This window comes from Plasmodium malariae (genome assembly GCF_900090045.1).
Source record: "Plasmodium malariae genome assembly, contig: PmUG01_00_3, whole genome shotgun sequence".
Taxonomy (NCBI): domain Eukaryota; phylum Apicomplexa; class Aconoidasida; order Haemosporida; family Plasmodiidae; genus Plasmodium; species Plasmodium malariae.
The window spans coordinates 184,065-201,801 of NW_021638313.1; the positions used below are offsets into that span (position 1 = coordinate 184,065).

Sequence of the window (17,737 nt, forward strand, 5' to 3'; positions counted from 1 at the left end):
CATAATTTGTAAATATTTTACTATTTAACTTGTATAAATATGATTATAATATTTTGAAATGTAATATTATTCTTTATATAAATATTTTTAATTGTATATATTAAATATGTAAACGACATAATATGAAAAATAAGCAAAATTTATTAAAGTATATATATATATATATATATCGCTAGAAAGTAAATTTTTAATTATATTTTAAATCTTTAATAATTTAAACTAAAAATTAAAGTACAGAATATATACTTATATTACAAGAAATATAAAATTATATAAAGACAATTTTTTAATAATAAGTGCAAAAAAATATAAAAAATTCATATATATTAGATAATTGTATTGGTGGCATACATTTTTTTACAAATGAATATATAAAATTATATTTTATTTCAGATTACTAAAATAAATTTATAGAATTAAATTTTTGAATAAAATAATTGTTTATCACTTTTTACTAGACTTGGATTAATTTACGAGATAGTTTTATGTATATTAATTTAAAACAGTTGTATTCTCCAAGGAAGCAGAATGAAATATGAAAAAAATATTACTAGTAATACAAATATATAATGGATTATAATATGAAATAGTACGAGACATAATTATTTTTGTTGTTCTTGGGTATAAAAATACAAAAGAAAAATTGGAATTAAAGGAAAAAACGGAATTGTTAGCATCATAGTAAAGAAAAAAAAAATCGCAGATCTTATTGGATGTTTATGATCATATTTTACACTAAAATTAATTTTATTTTTTTTAATAATACAATTACGTTTATTACTTGAGCTGATGTTGTCTAAAGATGAATCAATCTCTGAGTATAACTTTTTTAAAGATTTGTGTATGTTTTTATTGTTCTGAATATTATTATAATGTTTTAATGTAGGAGATTTTTCTTTTAAATTATTCTTAACGTTAGAAGCTCCATGTTTTTTAGGTTTTTTACGTGGCATAAAATCATTCAATTCTTCTTGATACGTATCATTGTATATTGATTCATTATCTTCTTCTTGAAAAAGGTTATTTTGCTTTAATGCATATGGTTTTTTTTTAAATGATGCAGTACTTTTTCCTTTTAAATCATATATTTTTTCTTTTAAACATTTATGTTTATCTTCCAGGGATGCTCTTATTTCACTGCTTAACAATCTGCTATATTTAATATTTAATATGTTATTTATGTTCAATTCCTTGTTCCGCGTTTTATCGTAGATATTTGACTATAAGTATAAGTTCATATTAAATATTAAAAAAATGTATATTTATATATTATATGAATAAAATATTCCTCTCATTTAAAAACATAAAATAAAAAAGAAAACGGGAAAAAATTAAGTATAATAACTATGATACCTCGTCAGAATATTTGAATATCCATATTAGACAGGAAAAAATAAAGGATCTAATAAAAAAAATGATCATTTGTGTATTTTGTTTTATAATGGATATATTTAAAGTTGTAAAAGCTTATATATTATTTTACTAGATATATTTAATATTTTTCAAAATAAAACAAATACATGAATAACTTAGAACTTGATGTATATATTTTATATATTGTCTATACAACAATTCTTTAAATTTTTTTTAAAATAAATATAAATGTAGTATTTAATGAAGTACAATAAAAAAGTTATAATTAAAAAAAATATTTTCGTAAAAGCTATAATTAAAATACTATTAATTAATATTATATAAATAAAACAAATAAAAAACTATTTAATGAGCACGTTACGGAAATAATTGTGTTAATATTATAATTCACCATACAAAATTTCATTTCGAAAAAAAATTATATATTTATATACATAATGTATATTGATAAAATATTGCTTTAATGAGGATATAATACGAGAAAAAATTCTAAAAATAAAATATGTATTAGAATGTATTTAGAAAATATTTTTAGAACAGTTATATTTTGATCTATTGTTAAAAAATATACTGTAATATTTTTTTAGAAAATATCTACTATCTTGTAATTATTTTTGAAAATATTTTTTATAAAAATTATTAATTAAAAAACAGAAGGAATATACATAGCAGTAACAAAATTATAATATATTATACTTACATTTATATTATATATAGTATTATATTTTGATATAATTTGATATAGCATAACTATTAAATGCTTAGTTGATAAAAAATATTATTATTTTACATATACATAGTTATATTTTTATATTATATAAGATATATGAAAATTTTATTTATTATAATATCTTCAATTTTGCTGTAATCTGTGCGGATAATGTACATTTATATTTTAAATCAATAATTCCAATAATATAGTTATATAAATGTATATTAAAACAATAATATTTGAGCGGTTATTATACCTTATTTTATAAAATTTTCAATAATATATGATAAATTAAAAACAATAATAATTAAATTAAAATTTGATTATTAAAAGTATACATTTAAATTTTTAACATTTTACTAGTATTATTTGCGTACATTATTTTTTTTATTTCAAGCTTTTTTTTTTTATGCACTAAGGTTATTTGTTTTCTCTTAATATTATATTTATTTTTTCATTTCGAAGACTATATTCAAAAATATTGGTAAAGTGCCATATTGTTTAAATGTATTACAACAAAATCATTGAATAATTATTTTTTATTAAATAAGATGAAAATTAGCAAAAAAAAAAAAAAAAAAGTGTATAATGAAAGGGTTTTATTTTGGTTTTATATGAAATATTTTATTTATTTATTATTATTTGTTTTTAGATTTTGATATATGTTTACTATAACGTATATAAAATAATATTTATAATTTATAAAAATAATTTTAAAATAAAATTTTATAAAGTTAAAATTAAAAAGGCTTCAAAATAAAAGAACAAATAAAATTTCGAATTGTGCTATTATATGTAATGTGATGCTTATGGACATGTTCACGATAAAAAAAAAAAAAACTAAAAGAATCTTTCCCATTTTACTTTATATTTATATTATATATATATATATAATTAATAAAAAAAATGTAAATAAAATATTTGTTATTATATATAACAAATTAATATCAATTCTTTTTTATTAAAGAAATTTATAGTGAAAATACTTATCTTTTTATAGAGGTAAGTAAAAAGAAAAAAAAGAATAAGTGTCATTGTTAATTTTTTAATTATTCAATTCTTACCAGTTTACATTATTTTACTAAGTTTATGTATTTGTTAATTATAGAATAATTAGTTTAATATTAAAAAAAACTAAAATTCACAGTTTTATGTATATTCTTGTATTTCTTTATTTATAAAGAAGAAAAATAAAATAAAATAAAATAAAACAAAGAAGCAAATAATAAAATGGATACAATTATACTTTATTTCTAAAATAGAATCTAAAAAGAAAACTTTAATTATGATCGTGTGATATTTAAAATATATAAAATAGAAATGATTAATACGTGTATTAAATAATTTAATTTTTTTTTAGTTCATTTAAATAATTTTTAAAAATATGAGTATTCCATGTAGTATTTACACCAGAAATAAGTAGGAAATGTTGTTTAGTTGTATTATTTCGATGGATAAATTATTTTGTTTGTAGAGGAATTATAACATTATACTATAGTTACATCAAATATCAGTAGAAATAGTGATATTCTTGTATTTCAAAAATCATGGTTTATTTCTGAAAAAAAATAAAACAAAACAAAATAGACATGAAAATAAAATTTCTAAAAAATATAATTTTTAATTTTATCTGAATTTTTCTTTTATTTATGTTTTTTATTTTTTATGTATAAAGGTAATTTTTTTATTCCTGAAATTATGTATTATAGAAAAATAAACTTTCTAATAAATTTTGGATTAGTTCCTGCACTAATTTATATATATTATATTAAAAATATATTAAGCGTATATTAAGTAAAAATATAAAGAAATATTACTATATAATTATTGTATTTTTCTTCTTTACGTTATTATTTAAAACGAAATGTGTACATATATATGTATAGTTAAATAATTAATATCTATAAACTAAAATATATGATTAAAATGTTAGAAGCGTTTAAATAAAAACTTTTAATTAAATAGAATTATGATCATTATAATGAACAGTTTCTCTTATACTAAATTTATGTGTAATATGGAAAAATGTCACGAAAAAAAAAATTAAGTTCCATCTCATCATAAAAATTTATTAATTTGTTTATTGTATATGAAGTTGTCACTGTAATAATAATATGACATAGTATAATTAAAATATTCATACTTTTCTTTTTTCTTTTTGTTTATTATTTTTTTTTTTTTGTTTTGCTGCTGTTTGCTTAATTTTTGTAAGAAGAATTTTCTTATTATGAGGTAAAACACTTTATGAATTTATAAAATATATTTTTAAGTCTTATTTTTATTTCCCGATTAGAAAAACTATAAACCAGGGGAAAAAAAGGAACTTTTCAATAGATTAGAAAAATATTATATTAATAGAAAAATACATGACGGAAAATGAAGCAAAAAATGCAATTTTGAACAAGAAGACATCAGAATATGATTAATATGGAAATAAAGAAAACGAAGAAAAGCAAAAAAAAAATAAATAGGAAAAATAAACCTACATTAGAAAAGATAATATGAAATAATAATTTAAAGAATATAGGACTAATTAAATTAAAATATATAAGGAAAAACTTAAATAAAAATATAAAAAATTAAAACATAAATTAATGGCTGTAAATCGGAATAGATTTATTACTAAAGAAATAAGTTATACTTTAAAATCCTTCACCAAATATATTTTTAGAATTGTGCATTGGATATACCGTGCTATAAAGATAAAAATAAAAAAGACCAAAATTTAATTAAAATGTTTATAATAAGATACATTTATGCGATTTACAAATATTACTTGCTGAAACACTTTTGATATTATTAATCCCTTCTCTTTGTTTCAAAAAGACACTATAAAGTTTTAATTTTTGCTAGTATATGCCATGTTATATTCACATAACTTTACTAGAGCTTTAAAATAGGATGTCATCAAAAAAAAGAGTTAGCTTTATTTTTAAGCATAATATATTTCAGCAAAAAGTTATTTATTACATAATTTAAAACAATATATAGTACTTTTACGAATAATACACCGTGGATGTATATTCAGAAAATATGTAACCATTGTAAAATTACCAAGATATACTTAAATGTTTTGATATACCGTAAGATGATTAATGTGAATTATAAAAGTTTAATATATTCTGATATATTATCTTCCTATTTGTTTTATATAGTATTTTTTTAAACTGCGTAAATGTTGTTATATATATATATATGTATGCATTTAATAATAATAATCATTTATGATATATATATTTATTTAGTAAGAACTTAAATATATCGAGAATAAGATTAAATTATTTATATATAATACGTATATTTGGATAAATATGAGTAATTAATTTAAAATGCCGCGAATATTTCTATTGGATATAAAAATAAAAAAAAATATATAGGAAAATATATGTTTTGCTAAAAATAAACATCTCAATTAGTTACATGAGTATGCGGAAATCTTTTATTAAATAAAAAGTTATATTTATAAATAATTCGTATCATTATGTGTTTCTCATAATATATAGCACTATTAATTAAAATATGCTTTTATATTTTTTTGTAGAAATGGAAATTTGTAATATTCGAAAATTAAGAGGAACTGAAGTAATGGAATATGTTATAGTTATGAACCGATTATTTTTCCAAATACGTTATATTTATAATATATATAAATATATATTTAACATGTATATAAAAGCATAAAATAAAAGAATAATTATCTTATTTTAAGGTCAGTGCCACAGGATAGTATGAATCACATGGCATAATTAAAAATATAATATGATTTTTATTTTAATTTATAATTAATTTTTTAGAACAGTAATATAATTTGTCATATTAATAAGAATTTACTATTTCCTAATAAAAAAATATATTTAATATATAATATTTTTGGTTTTTTTATGTTTATTTCATTTAGATTTGTATGATTTTTTTAATACAATATATTATTTTGTGTAGTAATAATTTACATATAAATAAAATATAAACCAATGTTTATTTCATTTATAGAATTTTCAAGAAAAAAAACTATATATCGAATACTTTTCTAAATTATAATATATTATCCTTAACACTTCGTAACGATAATATCTTATATCGTAGGTAATTTTATTTAAAATTCTTTTAAATTATCATAATTATTAAAGGTGTTTGTATACAATGTTCACTTTTATATTTTTTTTTTTCTTTTAAATATGCATATTTTGTCGAAGATATAAATTTTTTTATTTTTGGAAAAAAAATAAATAGAAAATAACGAAAATAAATGAACTCTTAGTTTTAAAATATTTACTTTTAGTAATAATAAATAAAATATATTTATATAAATTATATAGTAATTATTAGGTTCTATTTATAATTATTAAGTATAAAATTATAAAACCACTAATTTGGATTTACCCTTTAAATATATCTATCATAAATTTTGTTTTTTTGCTTCATAAAAGAATGAATTTATAAATATTGAAAGAACAGGCATGTTAAATATATATCATCTATAATTATTTTCTAAATTGGGATTATATATCATTACAGTTAAGTGAAAAATTAAAAATATTTATCACTTTATTATTGTTCTTTATTATTGTGTTAATTAATAATTAAAATATTTAATTAAATTTATATTAAACTGAAAATTTATATGTAAATATAGTATAATGTTATTTAATTATTATGTCATTAAAATATTAAGTAAATAAATCAAATTTAATCACATATTAAAAGATAATATGCACAAATCCTTTTTTTTATATACGTATAGAAGTGAATTTCAAAAAATGTGAAATATATCTACAAAAATTTAAATCGACATTAAGAAAAATTAAAACAAATCTATATTTCATACAACGGTTTCATCATGTATAGGTATATATTTATGCATTGTAGATATATCTTAATGTTGTCTATAAATGTTTTAAGTTTTCATTATATTTTAGGAATATGTAAATATACATAGAATTTATATTAAATATTAGTGAATTTTTCGTATTTATAATTTATATTTTATTAATAAAATAAAAGTAAAAAAATAAGAATTTTTTTCATATGTAATGCATAAGTATAATATTAATTTTTAATTTATTCTTCAAAGGTCAGTTCTTGGGCTATTTATAAAAAATAGTCAAAATATATTCATGTTAATTTAACTTTAGTAGTAATTAAATGTATGGAATTATTAACTTTGTGTAATACTCTTCTTTTCCAATAAGTAGTAGGATATCAATATTTATTAATTTATTTTTTTATATAAGTAATTTTGATTTAATTATATTTTATAAATATTGCTATAATATATATACTGAAGTAAATGAATGAAACAATAATTTTTTTTATTTTTATTGTTCATAAAATTATATAAACCTATTTTCTAATTTAGGTTATTCTGATATTTGCACATATTATGCAAGTTTTAATTTTTTATTTTTTAATGCTTATATATATATACATTTAATTAAAAAAAGTAGTAATTAGATACATTCATTTACAAGCATTCCTTTTAGAAATAATGATACAATTTAAACTGTAATAAAAATTATAATTTTCAAGAATAAATATAGAAAAATAAAAAATCACTTTTTTTATACACATGAAACATTTATTTTTACTTATGATATGTAGTATGTTAGTAAAAGGTTTTTTGATATATATAAAAGATAATATAAGAATGAAAATGCCCATGTACTAACTAATGTGAATGCTATAAATAATATAATACATAAAATTACAAGTAGTATTATTTTCTACATTTATTATTAATATTATAATTTTGTTATAATAATCAATATTATATTAGCTATAAAATTTTTTTCCAAGTATAATGTATATAATATTATAAGTATTATTAAGAAAACATTTTTAATATTAGAAATTATGTTATTAATATGCATAGCAGTGTCTTATTTCAATTCTCTATACTATAACAAGGAAATACATCAAAAAATTAAAAAATGATATATATATATATATATATTTTATTCTAAAAGTAATCAAAAAACAAGTTATTTAATTAATTTGTTATACTAAATAAATAAATAAATAAATAATATATTTTTAATATTTTTCAATATTTCAATTTATATTATTTTAGTAAATTTTAGTTATTCGTATATAACATTAAGATAAAAATTTTACATTATATATCTAAGGTTAATTTTCAGTCAATTCGTTGTAAAAAAACTACAGTTATATATATTTTATTTCATTTTTATGAAAATAGAAAAAAGTTAAATAAATAATTATATTGTTTTTTGTCATTAACAGAGAATTTTATTATTGATAACTGATTATATAATAAATATATTACATTATTAAAATTATACAACATAAAACAAAATATTACGATACTTTTATTTATTAAAATTTTTGTGTTTATCCTTTCAACTTGGATATACCATTTTAACAATGATTTGCTATAATAATATTATTTAACCATATTTTACATATTCCTGTATTTGATTTTTTATGTTTGTTAATAATATTTTTTTATGATGATATCATTTATGTTTAAATTACACATGTTATCTTCGTTTTTTAAATGTATGTATAATATATATTGGGGGATGAAATGCATCCTTATTAGAAAATTAGGTATAAGAAATTGTAGATTATTAGAAGAATGCAAGAGATATGATGATACATTTATTAGAGTTTTTATAGAAGATATACCACATAATGAAGCGTGCGAAAAAAAAGATATATATTATAATAAAAAAAGCATTATGACAATGAAAAAACAAACGTGTAGAAATACATTAAATTATGCTAGTGAGAACAAAAAGGCTACGAAAAATAAATCTTGCATATTTGAAACAAAATAATATACTCATTTAAAGAAAAAAATATTTAAAGAACTAGACTATATGAATTTTCTTAAAAATAACAAAGCAGTGAGTGATAGGATTCATAAAAAAATAATATTTAAAAAGTGCGGACTACAGGTTCTTTTACCTTTCTTGCTGTTTTTGTTTTTCTTAATAGTATTCATATTATAATTAGCACTAGGATTGTCAGGTAAAGATTGTTTATTGTCTTACTTCGGTTTGAAAAAAACTCATTTAGAAAAATTAGTAAATTAGAGTGAGGGACCATTATATACATTTGTAAGTGTGTTGAAAAAGATAACTGGTTTTTGGAAGCACTAGGAAAGTTTGGGTTCTGGGACAACATGTACGTTGTGAAGTGATACAACAGTTACTGATGCGTGCATATTAGGTCAAGTGTTCTGTATTTTAATATATATGGTACCGTTCGTTATATTAGGTATCGCAATTATATCGTGCGTTATTTATTATCATAAAAACGTTAAGAAATATGAAAAATTTAAGTTCAGAAAAAGTAAAATATGTAGTAAATAATATGTCTCTTTTTATAAAATCATTTTTAGTGTGGAATAATAAGAGTAACATATTTAGTTATATACTTATTAAAGGTTCCTACCGTTTACTATTTTTTTATTTTTGTACATAGATTCTCGTGATCTTTTTGATAAACAAAGTAAGAAATTATGACTTAGTTTTTTTGGTAAATTAAAATGTTTTAATACCTTGCATTTTATATTTTAAGATTTTTTTTCCGCATAATTAATTTATTTTTTTTAATAAATGTATTTGTATATTTAAATAGATATTTATAAAAAATAAATTTGAGTTAAAATTAATATATTTAAAAGGAATGTACATATAATTTTATTGAAGTCGTGTGCTCATATATAGTTGAATTACAAGAAATACTACATTCATAACATTATCATTTCATATATTATTATTATTATTAGTTAATTAGGAAAATGTGTTGTATGTTTTATATTAAAAATAAATGTGTCTTGTTTTGTATTTAATGGAACTACAGTCATGTATTTTGCTGTATTCTTATACATATAAGTATATTATTTTTTAAATATAAAAAACTTAATTATTTTTCTGTAAATAATATTTTACGAGAAATGCATCATGAAATATATTTATTGTAAAATTATTTTTCATATAAACTTACCTCTTTTTTTTTTTTTGAAATCTTATGTGAAGTTATAAATATATGATAAAATAATGTCCTTTACGTATATATATATTATTCATAATATTTTAACGAATTAGTATTTCTAAATCTTTAAAATTAAATTAGGACTTAAAAACATTTACTATGCTATTATTATGCTTAATTGTAATGTTAGTTTAATTTTAGTAGAATGAATTAAATATATATATATTGAAAATTTATTAATATACATTATATATTTTTTATTTTTACAACAATAAAATTTTAAATTAATTAATAAAATGAACGTGTATATTAATAGATATTGTTTCGTAATTTATTCCTTTTTTTATCTTTGATTTTTTATGGTTATACGCTTATAAAAATGCATTAGATATCTATATAAATGAAATTATTCAATAAGTGTAATGAGAATCAATATGTTCTTTTGTGAAATAATGGAATGATAAGTAGATAAATATATATACCTATGTTATATTTTTTGATCTTATTTATAAATATATAGTTTATAGTGTTAACGTCATTTTTTGGATATCAAAATATACATATAGTTTGAAATAACTAGTAATTTCTTCAATAAATTAAGATAATTTAAAAAAAAAATGAAAGTAAAAAATTGAATTATATTTTTTGGTAATTTATAAGTACGTAATACTATTTCTCTTTTTTAGAAAAGTTTTAATAAGATATATAAAAAAGGTTACTATATTTTTTTTATAATATTCAACTAAATAGGCGTAATATATAAGGTTCAAATGCAGCTGTTCTTAGAGTAATTTTCATTATTAAATTTGGTTCTTTATAGATCCAAATGAAAGTGAAAATATAATATTAATACATGTTTTAGTAATAATAATTACACAAATATTAAATAGTATTATTTAATCAATTATATAACACATAGATATATTTTTCTTGTAGAAGAGTACTTAGGAATTAAGAAAATGAGACCCTCATATTTGAAAAATATTGTATTCACAAAATAAATATGTTGCAGTGAGATTTTTAATTGAACGTATATATTTTTTTTTTTTTGTTACTATTCATTATTATTATATTTTAATGAAATATTTTTTCCATAAATATTATATATATTTTTTATAATTCTACTTTATATTTTTTTTTTTCTTTTATGATGTGTTTTAATATTATTTTGTTTATAATAATTCTTTATTTATTAGTAGCTGCATTGTAATCTAAAAAGAATAAAAAAATAAAATATAAAATACCTTACTTATATTAAGATAAATATTTATTATATAAAAATTTTAAACATTCATGTGGTTTAAAAACATATTTGTAATTTATTTATTTATAAAAAAACAATACAATATAAATTATTTCTATATTTTTTCATCAAAGAAATTGCTAAATCTTTCATATACCAATTTTCAATTTTTTTTTATTTATTCTTTTGTATATCACAAAATTATATTGTTAATGTCACTTTTATTTGTAATATTAAATTGCTACAAATATTTCTGAAATTATTGGATTGCACAAAATTGTTTTATATGCTAATTTTATTTTTATCTTCGTTTTGTTTTTTTTCTGATATATTAATATTTTTCAAAATATATATTTCTTTACATTTTAAAAAAAAAAAAAAAAAAAAAAAAAAAAAGCTAATTTGTACATTTTTAAAATTTACACTAGATAAAAATAAATTTCATTTGGAATTAGATACAAATTTTACAGTTGTAAAAATTATTATACAAAACTAGAATAATTATTATGGTACTTTTAAAAATATATACATAATTTCATAGACTTTTTAATAACTAAAGATTTTATTTTCTTAATATATAAAAATTTATATAAGAAAAAATTGTAGTTAAATAATAACGAATATACGATAAAATAAAAATATTTTTTCCTATCTTCATATTATTTTTCTATTATTTTTACGGTAACAATAATCAATTTATTTAACTGTAGAAGGTGAAGTAATACAAAAAAACATGTATAAAATAAGAATTATTTCTTAGAAGGAACACAAAAATTCATAATTATTGTGTGAATATATATTAGTATAGATTTTCTACGTACAGTTCTTTCTTTTGTATGAATGAAAAAATGTTATCACTGAATAAATAATATTTGTTTTCATATCATCTTAATAATTTCCTTCGTATTATATATTTTTTTTTTAAACTAATTTATAAAAAAAAATTTAATCTCTTTGCTATTAAATAATTAATTTAAATATTATATACAATTATCATTTATTTTTATTCAGTTTTATTTCTATAATAATCTATATTGAAATTGTTCTAAATTTTAAAATTCTTTTTTGTTTGTGAAAAATAAATGAAGTATATATATAATAATTCATTTTATAAAATTTAAAATAAATTAAATAAATGAAAAAAAAATAAAATATGAATGGCTTCTTTTATCATTTTCAATATATAAAACTATAGTTATTTTTTGTATTAGTTAATATATAATAAAATTAATGATGTATACAATAAAAAAAAATTTCAATTCCATGATTTTTATTAAAATCTTTATCTTTACTCTTTTATTTTGGATAATTCGTTATAACAATAATTTGGTATTATAATAATATTTCGTATAATACTTTATTTTTTTGTTACTGAACATTTTATTTTTAAAAATAACATTTTCTTAGCATGGAAATATATGTTCTTATAAATAATATTTTTCCTTTTTTTTTTTTTAGAAGAGCTGCAATGGGTTATTGGATGAGAAGTATAAGTTATATAGAGATTTATACTTAACAACTAGTCGACAGTTAGCACATTATTCAGTGAATGGAAATATTGATGGACGATATAATAAAGTGCTAGATAAAGAACATATATCTAAAAATAAAAAAGACATATTATTACAAAACAAAGAATTAAAAGGATGTGAATTAAAAAGAGAAATATGGCATAAAGTGCATAAAAGTAGTAATTCTTCGTTATCTAGTAGAGCGGATGTATTTTGTGAAAAACAAATATTCAGCGTATTACATTCCATTGACAAAATAAAGAATAACGAAGAAATGACCGACTGGGAAAAGTGTACAGCCATAAATAGAAAGAAGATAAAATTATTATTAATTCCTGCCTATATATTTTTATTGGTAGCTTTAGTATATTCAAGATTAGCGTCTAAGTTAAAAGATATAATTAAAGAACAAAATATATCTTATTATCTTGTGACTATAATTTTATTAGGTTTTGCATTCGCGATATACTTATCTATTGTACTAGGCATTATTTATACCTGTAGAAAAATTAATAAATATAGAATTATAAAAAAATATAAGCAACAAATTTGTAATAATGGTACGGTTAATTTATAAAAAAAAATTTTAAATTCTAAAAAATAGTTATGTAGCATTCTTAAGAATATTATGCTCACAAGAAGAGTATATGTAATTACATTATTTTTATAATACCACCTGAACATGCATATTTGTTTTTATATAAAATATAATAATATATATTCATAACTTTTATTGAATTTGATTGATTTATTTTATAAATTTGTATTTTAATATATTCTTTGTGTTTAATTTAATACTTCGATCATACAATATATATTATTTTAATTATATTTTTGTTTGTAAAATATATGTATGTTTCATAAAATTCATAAAAAATCAGCTTTTATTATAATTGTGTTAAATTGGTAGGAAATACATGTTATTACATTAGAATGTGCACTTATTTTGTTTCCATTTCCTTTATTCTTTTTAGTAAAATAGGATTATTTCGTCATTCAATTAAAAAGAGAAAGTATGATATTTTTATAAATTAAATGTAGATGTCTTTTCTTAATAATATATAATAAATAAATAGTATTTATTTAATTTTGTAATAAAATTGTAATTTATATGTAATAAAAAGTTTATTATGTTAAACATATTAATATATGTATTTGGAAAAAAAAGTTTTTTAAAGATTGTTTAAATTTTTTAAGGTTTTAAATTATTAGTTATAAATGTGTAACAGTATCATATTTTTTCAACAAATATGTTAGTTGTTTTTGGTAAATAATTTGCGGGAGCATTAATAAACGTAACTAAATAAAAAATTAATATTCTAAATAATTTGATTCCATAAAATGTTATTTTAATTCAATGTATAAAAATTACTTAAATATATATTATAAAGAAGAATTATAAATATATATTCCACTTCCATTTTTATGTTTTCCTAACTGCCACATATGAGCATACCAGAGAAAAACGATTAAACGTTTATTAACTCTTCCTTTAGAAATATACCTTATTTTGTTTCGTAATAAACATCATTTTTCTGTTTATGGTACTATGTAGTTTTGTATACAAGTGTGAAAAAAGTAGTGTTATTAATGATTACATATATTTTCAAATGTGCAAAAATATGTTTATTATTACCAATAGTTTGATACTAATAATACTTTTTTTTTTTAAATAATAAAAATGAATATAGGCTTATTTCATTTGTGTTTTATTTACAATTATGTCCTTTTAATTTTATTAATTTTATACGTTATAATACGATTGAAGAGACGTATAATAATACATCTATAAAATATACTTTTTAAAAAGGAATAAATGTAGGATTATGTGCTCAGTATACGCATGAAAACTTTATATATTTAGATTTAGTAAATCCAGTACTCTTCCTTATGAATTTTAATATATATGAAAATTATGTTTAGCGTTTGTTTTATTTGTCTGGGTTATATACGTTAATATTTCCATTTGTTGGCTATGAAACTATAAATATTTGTCTTTCAATTTAACATTTTTTTTTGTATCTAGTAAGACTTCATACATTAATCTTTATATATGAATTTTTTATAATCCTATTAGAATCATATTCATATACTATTACACTTGTAGTGTTATTAAAAAAATTATTCTAATTTTTTTTTTTTTTTTTTATTGTTTTTAATATAAATACCCTTTACAATATACAGGATTCTATTTTATATGTACGAAGACATATATTATTGAGCATTTATATATAGTAATTCTGTAAAGTATATGTTCTATAATAAGTGTGGTTAGCCTAATACTGGCTTATAAATTGCAGAATCATTTATCCGTATAGGAGAATTTTTTTCATTATATATTTATATTTGTTTTATTGAATGTCGAAGATAACTACAAGTGATATAAACTAGTATTAAATAATTTTTATATTAGTATATACAACATTATTAAAACAGGAACTTCTTGTAGGAACATGTTAAAAGTATTGCGTAGAATATTATACTTTTGAGTAAAATAATTTATAGTGCTAGACAAAAGGAAAAATATGAAAAATACTGCAATAAATGTTAATGTAATTATTGAAAATAAAAAGATAAATCCTTACACAAAAGTATCAGAAGTTGCTTAATTTTGTTGAATTAAACAAACGAACAAGGATATTTGTAGAATGGGATATTGTTCGGATTCTCTAGATTCATGTAATTCATTAACATATTTAAAGGAGTGTACAAATTTTCGATTAATAATATGATATTTACGAGAAGCACATATATAAAAAATATTATCAAATTGTATACATAAATTATTTCATTTTGTATAACATATATATTTATGTTAGTGTTATATAATTATTAACATTTGTTAACATAGATGAGAAGGCATTACGTGTTAATTGCATTATGAACACTTTTTAGACACAATAAAACAGATAATTTATATTTCAAAATATAGAAAAGGATAAAAATTCAAATATTTTTTCTTTGTAGAAAAGCAAAATGTAAGTTTTCGCCATAAATTATATATGAAATAAATAAAGTTTATATTATTTTCAATAAAATATGAACATGTATATTTTATTTTTTGTACCTATGGTATTATATAACTAGTATAAATATGAAAATTATATTGTAGAAATAGAAAATTAATATAGATCCTTTGTTAACTTTGTTATTTTGTATTAATAATAATATAATTTATTAAATATAAAATATATACGATGCAAAAGAAGAAAAAGGCTATTGAGATACATACAAAAAAGAAAAAAAGAAAATACAGTTATGTTATATATATCTAATAATGAAACTATAAAATATTCTCCTAAAACTTTAATCTATTGGTATATGACTTAACATTTTTGGAAAATTTAAATAATTTATACAAATACATATTTACTTTTTAAAAAAAGACTTAGAATAGTATTAAAAAATAATGAATATTGTTAAAATAGGAAAATCTGCTTTATAGGTAAAAGGGTTGGAGTATTTTACTATAGAAAAGGTTCAATTTTTAAATATATTTTATAAGTTATATGAATATTCTTATGAATATATAAAATGCTGTAGCGAACAATTTATATAAAAACACTAACTGTACTTAAAAATGTGACATAGCAATATTGAGGAAAAAACTTAAAAGAAATTAAATGTCTGAGTATATTATGTCACGGAAATAATATATATATATATATTAAAAGAAAAAAGCATGTTAGTGTTAATTTAAAATGTTTTTTTTTGTAATTTAATTATAGTTTTTTAAATTTAGCTATATTTTTATAGTTTTTTAATTCTTTTAATTGGTTAATTTGAAGAATAATATTTATTAAAGTAAACAGTAATATAAATTTTATTATTGGATGATTACAATATGTTTCTTTGTATATGATATATTAGTAATTGTCTTACCAAAGATTACTATACATAAAATAGAAAATTATTAGAAATAGTATATTTTTTAAAGTTATATTTAATAATATATTAATTATTTATGATCATTGTTAATTTATAACCTTATCGTTTGTTCCTGATATTATTAATTTTCAAAAAAATAAATAAAAAGATAATATATTCTATCTAATATAATGAGAATAATATTACTAGAAAACATATTATATTAAAATATACTTTATTTATTATGTATATATTATATCGTGTAAATTATTCTTATTTTTAAATTTATTTCATTTGATATGCATTAGAACTGAAGAAATCATATTAAATATTTTTAAGGAAATTATAATTTTTATCCATTTTTTACTCATTATTATTTACTATATATTTCTACTTAATATTTATTTTTAATAAAAAAACAGCAAAGAGAAATTAATTACATGAATTTAAAAGAATTTCATTGACAAATAATGATATATATTAAAATTATTTAAATTTTCTTATTTTCAAAATTATGCTACAAAAATGAATAATTATTTTTTTCTTTTTTTTAATTACTGTAGAAATATTTATTTTATATATATTGTTAGGTATCTTATTAATATGATTTTTTAAACACATAATATAACATAAGGAATTCTATTTTTATAATTAATATAATACATAATTTTTGTAAAATTCTACTTTTTAAATCACTATTATTACTATCTTGCTGTTATGATAATGAATATTTTTTAATAATAATAAACATTTGTTCTAAAATATAGTATTTACAAAATTAGTATTATTAATAAGAAAAACTTATTAAATTTGAAATGAGTTTCTTAATATATAATATAATACGTAATCTATGATGTATACATTTTACATTTAAAATATATATAATATAATGAAATATTAAATAATATATATATGTTTTTTCTTTTTTTTTTTTTTTTTAAAAGAATTATATAAGAATATTTAATTTCTGTACTATATTGAATTATATATTTTGAATATTTAGAAATAAGCAGTTCTTCTAAAACTGAGAAAGCGTATTTATAGATTAATTTTTAGAGAAAATAAATTACA

General features: G+C 17.6%; 2 protein-coding genes and 1 pseudogene across 3 annotated transcripts; 2 read left to right on the plus strand and 1 right to left on the minus strand.

Moving 5' to 3' along the window:
* Positions 1-602: 602 nt before the first annotated feature.
* Positions 603-1,422, minus strand: PmUG01_00016200 (Plasmodium exported protein, unknown function; the record flags this gene model as incomplete). Its single annotated transcript, XM_029005788.1, has 2 exons — positions 603-1,220; positions 1,354-1,422. The coding sequence occupies 2 exons, from the start codon at positions 1,420-1,422 to the stop codon at positions 603-605; spliced, it is 687 nt and encodes a 228-aa protein (XP_028859189.1).
* Positions 1,423-8,569: 7,147 nt separating this feature from the next.
* PmUG01_00016300 lies at positions 8,570-9,420 on the plus strand (annotated as a pseudogene). Its single transcript is given in 2 exon segments — positions 8,570-8,584; positions 8,599-9,420. Coding segments are annotated over 2 exon segments (837 nt in total).
* Positions 9,421-12,518: 3,098 nt separating this feature from the next.
* Positions 12,519-13,376, plus strand: PmUG01_00016400 (Plasmodium exported protein, unknown function; the record flags this gene model as incomplete). The annotated part of the gene is made up of 2 exons (XM_029005800.1): positions 12,519-12,617; positions 12,747-13,376. 2 exons carry the CDS (start codon positions 12,519-12,521, stop codon positions 13,374-13,376), a joined length of 729 nt encoding a protein of 242 aa, XP_028859190.1.
* Positions 13,377-17,737: the final 4,361 nt, after the last annotated feature.